A 17,077-nucleotide genomic window follows, 5' to 3' on the forward strand; every position below is an offset into this window, starting at 1 on the left:
CCATTTTCACCCTGCAGTGCACCTGAAGAATGATGCCATTTTAAAATGCAAAGGATGATCTCACACCAATTTAAAAATAAGCTCACTGTGTTTAACACCTGCCTGGTGTGGAAGAGGCTGCTCAGTAGTTGCTTGTACACCTTTCTCAAAGAATTCTCTCCCCACCCCCCAAAATAGAAAATCAAATTCAATGAGAAATTAATTTCTCAGAATTAATTAAATGGAATTTTATTGTTGGTATTTTCTGCAATTCCATCACATACCTGCAGGAGGAGTGAAGGGTCAAAACAATCAAGTTTAACATCACGCATTGTACAAAAACTCTACATGTCATGTCCCTCTGACTCGCTGCAACCAGTAACCAGCTAACCTTCACGCACGGTTCAGACAGTTCCCGCCTATGTCCGTCTGAAATATAATGTCAACTCTTGATCAGACAATGATTGAGATTTCCTAACTATTTATATTTTCTAGAGTTAGCCACATGCTGTTTAGTTTTGAAACAAACCCTCTTTGAGGCTGCTTCCCCCAGGTGTCACACTGGGAACAAAAGGAAATAAAATAAGAAAAAAGAAAGAAAAGAAATTCACAGGAGACGGGCAGTGATTGCCTTCGTGTGCATTTTCACCCCATTCACTTGCTCACAGTCTGTTAAAATGTCGCTGTCCCTTAATTTCCTCCACTGCGGCCGCTCTGAGCCTGACTGTCCAATGACATTTTGTGTTGGGGCTGCATGGGCACGGCGAGACCAAGTCAAACATCAGTTAACGGCTGGGGAAACAAAAACGTCCGGATAGAAAACGTGGGGACAGTCTTAAAGTCAAAACATCTAATGTCCTCCGTTGTCGTTAATGAACATCCAACTTGCTCCCAAAGTCCTTTGCAGGTTTTGGGGTGGTGGTGATGAGGAGGAGGGGGTGAAGCCGGCATCCATTCACACAACAGATCAGAGCTGGGAAGAAGAAGAAGAAGAAGAGGGAGTTGTATGGAAGAGATCCAGGAGCTCGACTTTTCTTCATGGGCTTTTTTCAGGGGTTTTTTAAAGACCGGGGAGGTGGAGCAGGCGTTGAGCTCAGGCAGTGTTCAGTAGGTCCTGTATGGCTTTCTGCTGCGTCTCGTTCAGTGTCGATACACACTGTGTCCATAGACCTGCCGACACCTGGAAGACACCACACACTCAGGTCAGTATCACACAGCTTCTCAAAACACTACTCTGTGACTTCGGTGTTTGAAGTCCTTTATTCAGATTCACCTCAGTGACACAAAGTGACCACACGAGGCAGCAGTAGACCAGCAGCACCTGTGTCCACGCAAACTAAACATGACAATTTCTTCTATGGACTTATTTGGGGAAAGTGAGTGGTTTCTACAAACTAGAAAAGGCTGGTGCAACAGTGAGCTCAAGTGACTAAGATAATCAGGAGACATCAGACGTAAGCAGGGAGAGATTTTAAGTGAGCCTTTAGTCTGCATCAATTCTGCAGCCATAGTTTTAGTGAGGAGTAGATTTACTAATTATTCTTTTCATAATCCATTCATCTAATCCTCTGGCCCATTAAATGTCAGAAAATGTTGAGAATGTGAAGTTATGTCCACAAACCAAAAATGGATGTTTTAATGATTTCATTGTAAAGAAAAAGAAAAGATTGATATTTCAGAAGCTGAAAAATCTGACTTAAAATTGTTGGCAATATGCTTAGTAATTGATGTCTCACCTGTACTTGACGGATAACATTTGCAAGTCGTTTGCTGCACGCGTCTTCGCTCTTGACCGATTCGTTTGCGACTCCGTCCGCAATGATGAGGAAAATTTTGGGGAGGTTGGCATTGTCTGGTCCGAGGACGATGGGGTTGTTGCTATGGAGAGAAAAGGAAGCGTCAGGTGAGGGTGGGGGAGGACACTTTTCAAAAGAGCATGCAATCAGGGGGCAGCTGCTCTACCTTTCGATGAGGTCACACAGGAAATCAAACGTGTGGACAGCCTCCTCTTTGTCCTCAAGGAGCGGCAGCCAGCTGAGCCAGTGGGGGAGGATCTCGTTGACGTTGACACACTCGGGTCGAAACCTCATCACCTTTCCTACGGCAGAGATGCAGTTCTCTGTGGCGTTGACATTTTCCTTGGCGCGGGAGTCTGCCGTCTGGATGACATTGACCAGCAGGGGGAGGGCCTCTGACAAAGAACACAAGGACATCGTCTGTGCATCACAGCGATCAATAACCCAACAACATCCTCAAATGAAGAGCAGCGTCAGGTCGTACTTGTACAGAACTGGCTGTAGTTCTCTCCTCCGTACTGAGCCGCCACACCGACGCCGTATGCCGCCGCCTGCCGAACCTCGGGACTGTGGTCGCACAGTGACTGCAGCATCGGTGGCAGGAAGTGATCGGCGTATTTGAAAGAGGAGGGGCTGCAGTGCTCCAACACGTCGTCAAAGATGCACAGACCCCACTGTCTGTCCGCCCATGGCCTGCTGGGACACTGAGGACAAGCGACACCTCAGGTTAGTTTGTGCTTTTCTTATGCTGCGCTCCATTTACGTCAGAACTGGGTGTCGCCGAGTTCACAGCATTCCTGAGACAAGTCAAGAAAACACTGACACTGGGTGAGCCTCACCATTGCAGTAGTATTTTTTATGTGGTGCCAGAATGTCTCCCTCCACACCATTGCATTATTTTGCCAAAAGACGACAATATTCATATGCAACTTTAGAATTTATGTTTGACCAGACAGTCTACCACGAGAATCATTAGCCATTTTCAATTGGCATTGAAAAGGACCACAGGAAGCATCCAACTACTGCTTATGTGTTAAATGTATTCTTGTTGATCCACTGCTGCCTCCATCAGTAAGTTAAAACGTGTTATTTTATGGATGCACAATAAAAAGGTATCTGTCAATATTGGCTTTAAAATGTGGCAAAAAAAAAACCAAGATCTACTTACATGACAACTGACTACAACAGTAGACTAAACAGGCCGCTACGCCCTCTACAACAAATGGGTTTATCTACAACAAGTTTATTTTTTCTCAATGAAGAACATTTATAACTATACATTTGCTGCGACATAAGTATGACAAATATGTTAATTTCACTATAGGTGAGACTAAATGAGATCTGACGTGCACAGTGTGTATACATGTATCTGATTAGGGCTGTAAAGTCGATATGTTCTGGTTCGACTCAAATTCTGATAAGTCAAATCTTTGCCAATTTCATACAGTCTTTGGTTTATTTGATTTCCTCTGGAGGAATGTACCAAGTGCTAAGTAACAGAGAACACCCCCCTTGTTTTCAGTATTTTGGATTGGCCCAACCCACAGGAGACAGAAAGATTATGAAAGATCAACGTTGAGCTACAGTCAGTCCTCCTCTAACATCCATGTCAAAGACATCGGCAGTGGGCAGCATTTTACAAAAATAGGTGGCGATAAAAAAGTCAAATGTAAAGTTTGCCTGCAACAGTTTGCATATCACAGCTCGACTACAAACATGGACTATCATATAAAACTGTAAACTAACTTGTCTTCGTTATGAGTATATGAACCTATCAGAATTGGCAAATTTCAATATTTTAGTCTAATAATCATTGATTCGTTTTATAACTGCGGGCACACTCGCCCGCAACAACGGCAGTGATCCATTTGTGTCTCAGCCGCGAAGCTGAGCTCCTATGTTCAGTGTCGCTCTGTGTGAGGACATGCAGAGACAAATCATCTAAATATTCCTCAACAGTTGATATCGCGCTGATAGTATGGTATATTTTCAGAAATCAGAAGACAGAAGTTGGTCAGACTTACTATTAGCTGGACGATGAGCTGCAGCAGCTGTTCAAACCAGGGCAGCACCTTCTCTTTGTAGCTGCTGAACACAGAGTGCAGGATGTCCGACACTTTGGTCAGAATGTACACGTCGTTCTCGTCCTGAGAACAGAACAGAAAGTGAGGGGAGGCCATCTTAACATTCACTTTGTTGCTTTGACCATCATGGGAATATTTACCTCGTCTTGTAACGTTTCCTCCACCTCCTCATCATAGTCTTCATCTTCTCTCTTAGCTGGAAGGAGTAAAGAATTTTTTGGATTAAAAAGGTTCAGTTTTGTTTGTATGAGGTAAACAACTTAACCGAGTGCAACACTATCTCCGATTGTCAGCTTGACACTGATGTTTACCTTCATTTAAACATGGCAAAGGAAACAGGTTTTAGCCACTTAAAGGAGACATATTATACCCTATTGCCCCCATTAAAATAGTTCCCTGGTGTCCTAATGAACATGTCAGTGACATGCTTTGGTTAAAATACCATAAGGATGAAGCATCACAGCAGTTCAATAACCCTACTAAACCCGCCCCTTTCAGAACGCTCTGTTTTGTGCATGGTCCCTTTTATGCAAATGAGACGCAGGCAAACACACACCCACTTCTTCCAGGGGGTTTCTGATTTGTCCTCTTTACTGCGCTCACTCGCTCAGATCCTGTTCCCTCTGCTCCATTTCTCTGCCCCTCCCTCCACTAGTTCTCTGACAATATCAACATGGCAGCGTGCGTGGAAAACAACGAGAGTGCCGTCACAGGAAGAGACGTCCGACACAAGGATCGAGCTGAACACGGCCGAACTGTAAATCACGTAAAAACACTTAGGGACAGCACCGCTGATCGTCAGCGGCGAACAGCAAGCTGCTTAAACTGTCGCTGTATATGTGACTGTATCAGATTGAGTCTGTGCTCCGGTCATGGAGGACTGACTGAACAAATATTTTTAATTAGGACGTGTCAGAATGGTCAATTATGAGCTCTATGTGACCTTTTCTTAAAAATGTGTGTTTGTACGTCGGTGAAATGTGGTCGGTGACTAAATACGGCGACCAAAATGGTGTGAACTCACATTTGCTGACTTTATCCGGCACATTAGCTTCATATATAAAATCCTCTGAGGAACAGCACACTTGTCCCTCCGCGTTGACATAATACCGCTCTTTCTCCCTCGCCTGCACTCTCGCAGGGACAAGGTGGAGCTAAGGTGGAGCTCTCGAAGTAAACTTACTGGTGGGCGGTAACATTCGCGGTGAAATGCGCATGCTGCCATCATAAGCGCAGGGAATTCAACATGGCATGTTTTATTGCCTATACTTACACTAAGGGGGACCACGAAAAAAGGACTGGGTATTCTTTTTCCACACTTTTTCAACTGGTAGGGCCTCCAGAATCCCAAATATAAGTATTAAAATGGTTAAAAAGTTAACTTTGCATAATATGTCCCCTTTAAGGCTCACTCAAATCTACACGTTCTTCAGTTTTTTTCTCCTGCAGAGTCCATTGTCAAAATCAGTTATTTTAGGTTTTCAAACCATGAAGTTGCAAAATAACATTTGAATGTCCTTGTTGGAGGCAGCAGTAGATCTACAGCTCCTGTGTGCTGTTATGTAAAATCATTTTCTCTAAGGACTTCAGTGCAGATAAGTGAGCACTTTCTATTTAAAAGAGACATCAGACGAGTCCATGCAACAGCACCAATATGCAAACATTCTTAAAATATTGTAGATGGAGCTTTTAATCAAGCAGGTCTTGATTTATGTGCTAAAATATTTGCCCTTGTATCCCAGCTGGTAGCTATGTTTTTACTGTGGCTGCCAAGTGCACAGCACTTGCTGACGATGTATTGATGCTTCAGTAAGGCAACCAAAAAAGGGAAAGAATTATCACTTAAAAAAGTCAAGTTTACCTTGTCTGAGCCGCTGGTTCTTAAAATGCTCCTCCAGTTTTCCTTTCAAGATGCCACTCAGCTCATCAAAATGCTCTTTGTTCAGACACCCGTCACCCATCAACTCGACACACTAAAGAAAATAATACACACAAGCCCGCACCCCAACAGTCAGATCACAAGACAGTGACAGAAATGTTATTTTAGTCGCACAACAAAGTACTCCATAGTTACCTTGGCGAACGAGTGCATGATTTCTGACAGGACGTCAGAGTCCGGCTCGGTGCCGATGGCCTTGATGAGAGCGTCGCACATGAAGTGCCACATCTGTGTGAGATACTCTGGCCCTCGGACACGGGCGCACTCCAGCAGCAGGGGCATGGACTCGGCTGCCGCCACCCGCACACGTGACACAGTTATGGAAACATCAGAAATATGCCTCATATTTTAAAACCCAAACATGTCGTTTATCCAGCATTAAAAAGGCCCAGAAGACGAATCAAGGAAAGGATATCATCGTGGAAGTAGAACTTGAGGAGAGGCACCATCAGATTCACCACCTGCACCGTGTACTCCACAAAACCCTCCTTCAACTCTTTGGCATAACACACCTGGAAAAAAGGAACATTTTAGCGACTGAACTGTTCTCCCATATCCAACTCATTCATGCATCCCTCGGACTCACCAGCATCTGGCAGGCAGTGGCTTTCTCCTCCAGACCAGCCGTCTTGATGCCAAAACTCTGCTGATCTCCCAGGTTGACAAACTCCCAGCCCTCATCTTCTGATATGTTCTCCATGTCCTGGGCTACAAGACAGTACAAGACATCATTTTAAATTAGGAACTACAAAAGTCTTTTACTGCTTTTGTTTCTTTGGTATTGCCTTTGACAGACATGGATGACATTAGAATTTGGATATTGTCATATCAGGATAAGGTATCTGTTAAGGCTGCAAGACACAAGAAATCTTAGTATATAACAATTTATTAATTCAACAGTGTATCAGCTGATGTGCAAAGCTCAGGTATCTGGACTGAAAAAGTCAGATCTATAATCACAGATCCGAGTCTTCCCAAAAAAGTCGCTTCATACTTGCATTAAAAAAAGAAAGAAAAGAAATGCCAAAACTGCCTTAATGGCAAAGTGACAATTCTTCCCAGTATTGAAAACTGATTTGTAGAAAAAACATCTCTTTTGAATTTACCACATAAAATAGAGCAAGTTTTGATCATCTCTGGATGTCCACATCTGGGTGTTTTCCCATCATTTCCAGATAACTGGCTCATCCAATCTTCCAATCTCAGTCGCATTCAGACAAACTCATCCAAGGCTAGGTGATATGACCTATAAATAATATCTTCATATTTATGAAGAGATATATTTGATGCTTTTAATCTATAAATAATATTCAGTGTGTTTCTAATTTATTCAATATAATAAATTATTTTCAATGCAACAGCCTTCAAAACCATGAAGTCATCACAGATACCTTTCCACGATATGACGATACCCATAATTTAACACCATATCTCAGGATATAGACAGAACGTTGATATATTTTAACTACTTTGGTGTTGAGCTTACTGTCGAGGAGAGCCACTTCCGGCTTGATGGAGGCCGTCTTCATCAGAGGGCCCATCACCACGGGCAGATACTGCTGAAACTCCTTCCCCAGGATCTTACACATTCTGGCCCAGGCTGAGATCATGTACGAGATCTAGACCACATACACACGCATGTGACACATTAGCTATGGAGAAACAAAATGTATGGGAAGAACGGGATTGGCTCGAAGGACATTGCTACCTGAGGGTCGTCATCCTCCAGGTCATTAAAGTCTGTCTGAGTCTTGAGGAGCAGCTGCATGACGGCAGAGGCATCTGGCATGAACTAGTGACAGAAGAGAACGCACACAGTTCAGACGTGAAAGCAGCTCAAGCATTAACATGCACAGAAAATGCAGTTTAAAATCTCTGGACAGTTTGATCACAACACCTTCTCTTTGCCGACAGCCAGACCAATCAGGCTGATGCACTCGATGGTCTTGCCGCGGAGCAGCCGCAGCTCCTTCTGCACCGCGTTTTCCACTATGTGTCGGAGCGACGGCATGAACAGGTCATAGTATGGCACAAATTTCTCCTCGGCCGTGTCAGCCACCGACGCGATGGACGTCACCACCTGCTCCAGAACCAGTTTGGTGCCTCTCTGGATCAACTGGCAAGAAAGAGAGGCGCATGAGAAGCCACGTGAAGAAAATGCTGGACCAGTTTTTGCTCTCTTAGCCTTTTTGTACCTCTTGCAGCTTGGCAACCATAATGACATGAAGGTGCTGAACCAAACTGTCCAGATATGGGATGAGCAGGGATTTGGGACAGTCCTCTGTGAAGTTGATTAGGGCGGCGGCAGCGTGAGCCTGCACTCGAGGGTTACTCTGGTCTTCCATGGTATGAAGCAGAGCTGAGATCACCTAGAAGGAAGCACATACATGGTCAGACACTTTGCCAACACTTGCCTGGTCAGCTATGAATCACACCACACTTTAAGAGAGTCCATGATCTCAGAAACTTCTGAGATCCAAATACAAATTGAATGAATCCCCAAACTCAACACATCATTTGTACCTTATCGTGGAATTTCTTTTGAAAGGTCGGGGCAAAGTCTGTAGCCATCTGTCCAATAGCATTGCAGGCAGCATAACGGACCCTTGGATGCTGAGGAGAATAAAACGAGTAATCATTCAACACTTAAAACCTGCCATGTACACAATGTTTGTTAACAACATCAGGGACAAAAAACAGAAACCCCAGCCCATTTCTTACAGGATCGGAGCAGAAGAGGAGGACAAAGCTGACGATCTCTTGCAGGATGGCTTCCATCTGCTGGTGGCAGCCTTCACCGATGGCAGACAACGCCATCAACCCGGCATGACGGTACTTCCAGTCAGCTAACAACAAACACACATGGTTAAACTCGTGTTCAAAAGAACAGATGGGCATCCATCCATCTCCTACCACATTATCCTCCACATGAGGATCACAGGGAGACCTGGTGTCGATCCCAGCTGACATTCAGTTATATTATTCCTCAAATATTCTAAACCCCGAACACAAAAGATAGTTGAACTACAGGGAGCGGCTAACGACACATCAAGTCCACTAACTGCTGCTGCCACCTTGTGGCAACAGACATGCAACAAATGTTTTGAGTAGAAAGATGTTTTTCTGAATGAAATCATTGATAAAACATTTTGTATCTTTAACATAGTAGAAATTGTCACAGTAACTGTTCAACATTTTGTAATCAAGCGAACAATGGAATGCTCAGGTCCATACTTAGTTCACAGTTAACACATTAACTTAATGCAAACACTTTAATGCAGCCATTTCAATGGATTCCATTTGTTAATGAGTCACTTTTACTTACGGTTCTGTAGCATCTGCATGATGTGCTGTTTGATCATGGGCAAAATGATCTTTCCCCCCAGACCACAGGCAATTCTGTCCAGAGCGCTCTCCCCAGCTACAGCGTTACTGGTGTGGGAAGAAACGTCATCATCACAATCACACACACAGTAAAGGAGTGCAAACATTCAACTCCTTCAATGGGCAAAATATCAAAAAGATCCAAATTTTTGCCCATTGTGTTCCAATATACAAGATATTGTTTCTCTGGGCTGATGGAAAGCTTTCTTTTGAGATGTTTATGCTCTCAAAAGAACAGTGACAATACAGTGTAAATACACTCAAAAAACAAACAACATCTACTGTTTATGATCTGTACTACATGCTTAAAATACAGTTATTACATTTCAGATAATATCTGGTTATTTTTTGGCTTTTTAAATGAAGGATATTTGCCTAGAAATGTGGTCAAATTTTATTACAAATATATAGGCTTAATTTATAAGTGGATTTCACAAATACACACACAATATAATAAATATGATCAACGCAAAAGCCTTTAAAACCAGGAAAGTTCATCATAGATACCTTATCACGACATGAAAATCTAAATCTAAGACCATATCTTGTCTAATGTCAGATATATTGATGCATTTCCCAGCCGTCGCTAGTACGGATGATGTGGGTCTCACTGATAATAAACCAGGACTTTACCTGTCAAAGTCATCGTCCTCCAGCTCATCAGCCATGGCCCACTCGTCGTCATCTTCCAGATCCACCATCATAGCCAACATCTGGGGCACTGAGAACACAACAAAATGTCTGAACCGCTCCAAACATCTTTCAGTGGCTTAAAATTAACAGACAGCAAAAATCCTCACCACACTGAGCCACGATGGCAGTGTGTTTCCTCAGCATGGCCGCTGCCGTCTCTGATAAGGTGACGATAACTTCCAATGCCAGCTGCCTCTGCATGTTGCTCAGGTTGTTGTCAGCACACAGCTGAGGAGGACACATGAGCAGATGTTAAAAAAACTTGATAAAAATGACAGGACACGTCGTGCCATCACGTTCTTCCCAACCCACCTTCAGGCAGAGCTGCAGAGTGGCCTCCAGGTTGGGCCTCAGGTATTTGGGCGCTGTGTCTGCGATTTCCACCAAAGACTTGAGCACAGAGTCGTCTCCTTGGTAGCAGGACTCGTTCACCGACTGATCGGTAACACAAGATACGGTTAGTGTTGCAACTTTATCAATAGCAAGATAATGTTCAATTTGAAATGCTGCTATAAACCGAGGGTTTGAATTCTATATCTGTCATCATGAGACACTTTCAGAAATTGTTGTCATGTAGCTTGATGAGCGGTTGTGAAATGACTTGAAAAATTGGATTAAATAAATCCTGTAATCTAGATTAACACCTCACAGCCTTGTGTTAGATTATATTGTATTAATAACTAACTGCAGAAAGGAACGGCTAACATTTACAGGAACAGAGCCCTTCCCTCTGTGTGTAATTGCAATGTGTTTGCAATCGGGTAGCAACAAATGATTTTTTTTTTAAATAATTGATTATGCTGATTAATCAATTGGTAATTAAAATGCTACCAGTTCTTCCCAAACCTCAACAATTTTTTTCACATGTCCAAATTGATCAGTTTTAATGAAAGTGAAAATATTAAAAAAAAAAATCTGATTTTTTTGTATTATTTAAAAAAATAAACTGAATTTTAAAATAGTGGGCGATTAATTTAGTAATCTAACAAACTTCAGTTTTCATTGTGTGCTATAGAGCTGAAACAATTACTTGATTAATTGATTATCAAAATAGTTGACAATTAATTTAGTAATCAGTTTGACACTTTATCATGATTAAAAACAAGATTTCTGATCGTTTCCAGTTTCTTAAATGTGAATATTTTCTTAATTTCTTTGCTCCAGATAAAGAAATCATTAAAAACTGAATCATTTTGGTTTGTGGACAAAACAAGACATTTGAAAACTCATTAACATTTAGACATTTTATGGACCAAACAATTACTCGAAAATAGAGAAAACAATCGACAGGTTAATAGACTATGTAAATAACAGTTGCAGCTCTAGAATGCTACTCAGGCTGCAGGTAGGCACTGTAGTCTCATGTTAAAGTTCTGGCTTCCATTTTCAGACACATTTTCCTTATTTACTTTCCATAAAATGGATTTATGTCATAAACTAACTCAATATGGCCGTCGCATCTAACACTGACCCTTGCTGCATGGCATTAATGTATATAGACTGTTATAAAGACACTTTTCATAAAATTAATTGTAAAATTTAACTCCCGTATTGAGGAGAATCTTTGTATTATCGCTTGAGATTCTAAAATAAATGTAATAAAGGACTATTTTTTTCCACTTTAAGATTTTTAGTTGAATATGGAAAGAATGAATGATACGAGCATCTTCACAGACGACACAGTGACAGTCCTGGCATCTCACCTGCAGGATTCCTGGCAGCAGGTCAGAGAACTGCTTCAGTAGAGCAGAGTTGCTTTCGTTGGACAAGATGAAGGATGCCGTCGCGCGAGCTGCCAGGGTACGAATCTGCAGAATGATTTTTGTAGAAATCAGACGGGTGGACAATATCACAATCTGAAAACTGTCTGATCTGCAACTGTCGTAGCCCTTACATGTGGGTTTGCCTGGTCCTGCATGCACTGAACAAGCATGCGTTTAATAACCTCCATATAATGCTGTTGCTGGTTGCCAAAGATTCCTGGAAAATTCCTTCAAAAAAAAAAAAAAAGAAAAAAAAAAGGAAAGACAAAAACATTTAATATACCCACAAACTTTTGCTTGTATGTTGAAGTCGTAGGGGTGTCATGGTCACGATTTGATCTTTTTTATTTCTGAAGACGCAAGACTTGTCTGTGTTAATGGAGTTGTTTTTGTAGTTATGTCTATGTCCTTATGATGCATGCAAAGATGTACAGTGCTATGCTACACATGTATAACATAGCTTACACATTGCAGTTTTCTTGTGTACAACGCAAATGTTGACAAAACTCACAGGGAACACAATATTTCCACACCGGTGATTTCAGAGAGGCGGGAGGGGGCTCAAGTTCGGTCAACGTGTTGCCCAAAACAGCAGTTACGATGGTTACTATTACTGTAGCAGCATTGGGTTAGCGGGAAGAGGTAAGCGGTTGTTGTGCTACAATTGCTACAACTACAACACTGTTTGTTTTCATCTCTAGCAAGCCTGCAGGACGTCACACTGGGGGCGTGGTTAAATCATCGAATCCATCTTTGCTTTCGAAGGTGGAGATTGTGATGTTGTATCGAGCGACATACAATTGAGATCATGACACTCCTAGGAAGTAGTAAAACTTTATCTGTGGCTGACCAGAATATATGGAGCGCAGCCTCTCGCAGACCAACGTTGTCTGAATTGACAGAGTCAAACAGAAATTTGAGCACCTCTGGCCACTGGTTAGTCCCATCATCATCTAGATTAAAGACACCAAAATCAAATTATTGCAGATTGATTAATCAGACAAATTATAAATTAGGGTCATGTAAAAATTTCTGCTTGTAAAAAACCTGTGTGTAATTACCAATGAGGTTACGGGAGAGCTCAGCTGCAATGTCGCAGATTTTCTTGCGGATGTTTACCGCGGTCTCCAGTTGGATGCAGCTCAGCAGCTCCGTCTTGATGGCCGTCTGCATCTCCAGGGTCAGACCCGGGAAGACCTCCTCAAAAGACGACGACAACAGACGCCGCAACAGCACTGCTGCCATCTGTTTGACCTGAATCGGTGAAATATTTGATTAATCGCCATGATCCCACCGTGAACCCCTACTTAAACTTAAAACCATGTCAAATCTCAAAGTGTACAGACAGATCTATATAGTTTGCAGCTGCTGAGCATAAGGAGGTGAAGTCAAGACCTGCAGCATCTTAAAGAGGCTGAATCAACTCTCTTATGGCCAACCACCTATCTGTCTGCTCCCATTTCAAGACTCTAAAAATATCAGCCTCAAGGAAAAGGAACGAGGGAGCATAAGCAGCTGCTGGACTTGGGGTAAACACAATGGCACAAATGCCAGAACCGCGACTCATGTGTCTTCATGTCAGGCTGTGGTGCCGGCCTGCATGTGACTACAGACTAGTCTTTTCAAAGTGAGCAGGTTGCAGAAATGCAGGCAGGAGGTGATACTGCATGTACTTGATATTCCTGTACATGTCTGACATGAAACATTCTTAGTTCCTGCTGTAATAAAAGACCATGGATAATGCATAATGGTTAATGGGTCCCATATACGTTTGTCCTCAAAACACAATTTTAAGCTGAAGCATGGAAAAGCATTTTATACAAACCTCCTCTGCAGCAGATGCATCTCTGACAGCCTGCAGCAAGAATGTGATCTTGTTAGCGCCCGGGATAGTGTCATAGGTCTCCTACAAAGACAATTGTGGACAGTGTTGAGGACAAGATGCAACTGTAGCTGGAACATGTGAGCATCACAGATGTACAGCTGTCACCGTTAAAAATCAGCTCACGAACGGTGAGTGTGTCCTTTCCCTTATTATTGCAGTCACAAGAAATTGCATTTTGCCTGTAATTCCATGCCATGGCGCAGTATAAGCCAAAACAGATGCTGCAGTTGGGCTGTCCCCAAGTATCCATTTAAAATTTAACTGCATTTTAATTCGTTTTTACTGTGAAATAGTCTTAAAATGCTTGACATTATCCCATTGGCCATGAACTGTACTCATTGGTAAAAGCATAATGTATATTTGAAGCCATATAACAATGACAGACTTGTTAATGGGTATGCTTGATTTTCATGTCCGATACGATATCACAATGTCAAGAATTTTTCACATCTTTTAAATTAATTGAGTTTATGAAGTACTAACCTAGCCGTAACTGCAATTATAATAACAAAATGCCTTAATGTAGCAATCAGTCTACTCTGAAAGGCAAAGTTAGGAAGTTAAAAACGTTGTTATTGTATTTACTTTCATTTATATTTTCTATGATTTTCTTTTTCTGATATCAGACAAGTGATTTTGACCAGTATTACACCTATACTGATATTTAGCATTGTATCGGCTCATTCCCAATAGATGTTCATGTATAATCAGTAAACAATAAGCAAAAATGTGGGAATCAAAAACAACTAAATGAAAATCAAATCCCTGATACTTAACTATACTACTCATTCACAACATAGCCCACAGCGAAACCTAGGCCAGAGATTTACATTTAAAAAGACACTATTCTGATGCACATTGGGTGCTGATGTAGACAGAGTCTGTGGGGATAATGTGGATTACTGGGTGTATGCTCAGAAGAATAACAGGCACATCGGACAACATGCAAGCTGTTTAAATGGTTAAATGGCAAACAAATATGCCATTGAGAAACTGAACCTGGTGAATGTATATTTTTATATAAATTTTTGGAACAAAACAAACATTTACTGGGTGTTCAGGTACATTTTTGCATAACCAAGAGCTAGGACAGGGAGATCAGTGATAGTTTGATGGGACAGATCTTATTACTAAACAAAACCATTCATCTGAAACTACATTTCATGATCATATGAACTGATTGACCACAACAAACAGCGGTAACAGCGATAAATGAATGTTTAGAGATTTGTATAACATTTACTATGACAAAAGTTGAATAAACCACTACATCCCTATCTGAACACCGACAAATGTTAATACCAGTGGATTAATTCCTACCCTGTGTGTAAGAAAATGGGCAGAGTTTCTACACACGATGAATTCCAATGAGATTAGCTGCGCGACAGAAAGTCTGTGTTTGGTACAAGGGAAACGCTGACTGGCGATGAAAGAAGGTGTGGGGGCTTCGTGTGATAAGATTCATCCAAGTCTGCGGATAATAAGGGGAGTGGTAACAAAAGCAGGCTTTACGGAGACGAGATGCTAACTATGGTGGGGTATAACAAGAAAAGACATTGTTTTATTTAGCCAAAATACTTTCACGGTCTTTGCCCAAGTGGCATAACTGCTAACACTTGTTAGCGGTTACACAGCTGCCCATTGCTGTGTAACCGCTCACCACTGAAAACAAAGTAGCATTAATTGTTATACGCAGTAAAACTCTTAGTAACCCGCACAACGCTAGCCCATCGGCTAATAAAAGTGGCAACACTTAGCATACTGCTACTTCCTGTACTCCACTAGCTAGAATACTAGCTTCACTGTCAGCTGGAGAAATGGGAGAGTGGTGCCAACAACTTCGCTTTCAATCACGCTCGTTTACCTTCACACAGACATACACAAACACATATTGGCAGAACTAGGCTATTATCAGTTAGGTATACAAAGTATCCTCATAACTACGCAACATGGTGGTGGTAGTTAGCGTTAGCCGACTAGTACTCGATGTCAGCCTCACACTGCACGTGGACTCCCTGAGCCTGACGTGAATGCTTACTGCGCTGCGCGCGCGGCCGGGTTGGCTTGCTAACCAGCGGTTAGCTTTCGCTAATCAGACTGTATCGTTTCCGACAGTGACCGAGTCCGTCAGCCAGGAAAACAGCAGCGCTTCGTTTTCTTACCTCTGCTTGTTTCCTGATGGTGTTGTCAGGACTCATCAGGTTACCCAGCAAGAGGTAGAACTGCTGCTGCTCCGCCATTGCAGTGAGATCCGAAAAAGACCAGGCGGGTGAAGAAGCGGCGAGACTAGACCGGCTGACCCTGCTTCGGTCACACAATGATGCTGTCAGCCCATTGGTTTGCTTTATTGACTTTACTCACTATTCATTGGACCAAGAGTCTGTAGCAAACGCACAACATTGGCTCACGCGGATTCCCAGCGGCTATTGGATGAAGTCAACACAAGAAAGTGAATGCGTTGTTGCATTGTAACTAACAGTGAATCACCAAAGCGCGGGAATTGAAGGAAGTTTACAAAATGTATGGGAGGAAAAAGTAACTAAGTATATTTACTCAATGACAGACGCACCTTTCCCCCAATATTTAATCAAAAGAAAAAAGTAATTATAGTATAGACATAGTAATCTATTTTTCATAGTAGTCAGAGTTAACTGCAGAGTAAACATTAATACTCAAATAGTTTTTGAGTATTAATTTCTATTTCTATATTATGCTACATTTCTTTAAAGGTGGATTTGTTATTATTATTATCAGTAGTAGTATTATAATCATTATTATTGTTATTATTGTTATCATTATCATTATCTTCTTGAATCTATCCTTTACTTCACTCTTTCTCTTCCAAGTGTTGGATGCTAACCCTTCAGTTAGGGTTAGGGTTAGCATCCAACATGTTGGCCTAACTTGGCAGCCTCCTGAGAGCTGACCCAGCTCTATATATAAATATAAAAGGCTCATTCTGGGGAAAACAACAACTCATACAATCAGTTGATTGTTCACTTATACATACTGTATTTTCAAAACTATAATTATTTTATCTTTAATTTCTGTCAAATTAAAATAATTTCACCTACAGTTTACACACTGGACCTTTAAACCTCAGAAAAAACTGAGGTCATTATACTCGGCCCTAAACACCTCAGAGAAAAACTTTCCGATCACATCACCATGGCTTCCAGTTCCACTGTGAGGAACCTTGGAGTTACTTTTGACCAGGAAATGTCTTTTGATTCACACATAAAACTAATTTCCAGAACAGCCTTCTTCCACCTGCAGAACACCTTGAAAATTAGAAACATTCTGTCTTTACAGGATGCTGAAAAACTAGTTCATGCTTTTGTTACATCTAGAATAGATTGACAGGAACTAGAAAGAGAGACCATGTAACTCCAGTGTTAGCTTCTCCACACTGGCTCCCTGTAAAGTTATAATTTTTGAAGTTTTGAAAGACCTCGTCTTACCCTATCACCATAATAGACCACTTAGGTCACAAAATACAGGTTTACTTGTGGTTCCCAGAGTCTGTAAGAGTAGAATGGGAGGCAGAGCCTTTA

General features: G+C 41.8%; 1 protein-coding gene across 1 annotated transcript; it reads right to left on the bottom strand.

Annotated features, from left to right (window-relative positions):
• Window positions 1–212: 212 nt before the first annotated feature.
• kpnb3 (karyopherin (importin) beta 3) lies at window positions 213–15,846 on the bottom strand. Its single transcript, XM_044052816.1, has 26 exons — window positions 15,686–15,846; window positions 13,464–13,544; window positions 12,700–12,892; window positions 12,489–12,591; window positions 11,770–11,866; window positions 11,579–11,683; window positions 10,188–10,310; window positions 9,983–10,103; window positions 9,816–9,903; window positions 9,124–9,230; window positions 8,520–8,644; window positions 8,322–8,411; window positions 7,994–8,167; window positions 7,696–7,914; window positions 7,507–7,590; window positions 7,285–7,417; window positions 6,385–6,506; window positions 6,214–6,310; window positions 5,934–6,106; window positions 5,721–5,832; window positions 4,000–4,055; window positions 3,800–3,922; window positions 2,260–2,479; window positions 1,942–2,170; window positions 1,716–1,857; window positions 213–1,159 (listed from the first exon to the last, which is right to left on the bottom strand). Exons 1-26 carry the CDS (start codon window positions 15,761–15,763, stop codon window positions 1,073–1,075), a joined length of 3,282 nt encoding a protein of 1,093 aa, XP_043908751.1. The 5' UTR covers window positions 15,764–15,846; the 3' UTR covers window positions 213–1,072.
• Between the last annotated feature and the right edge of the window lie 1,231 nt (window positions 15,847–17,077).

The sequence above is a fragment of the Solea senegalensis genome, linkage group LG2, assembly GCF_019176455.1.
Source record: "Solea senegalensis isolate Sse05_10M linkage group LG2, IFAPA_SoseM_1, whole genome shotgun sequence".
Classification (NCBI taxonomy): Eukaryota; Metazoa; Chordata; class Actinopteri; order Pleuronectiformes; family Soleidae; genus Solea; species Solea senegalensis.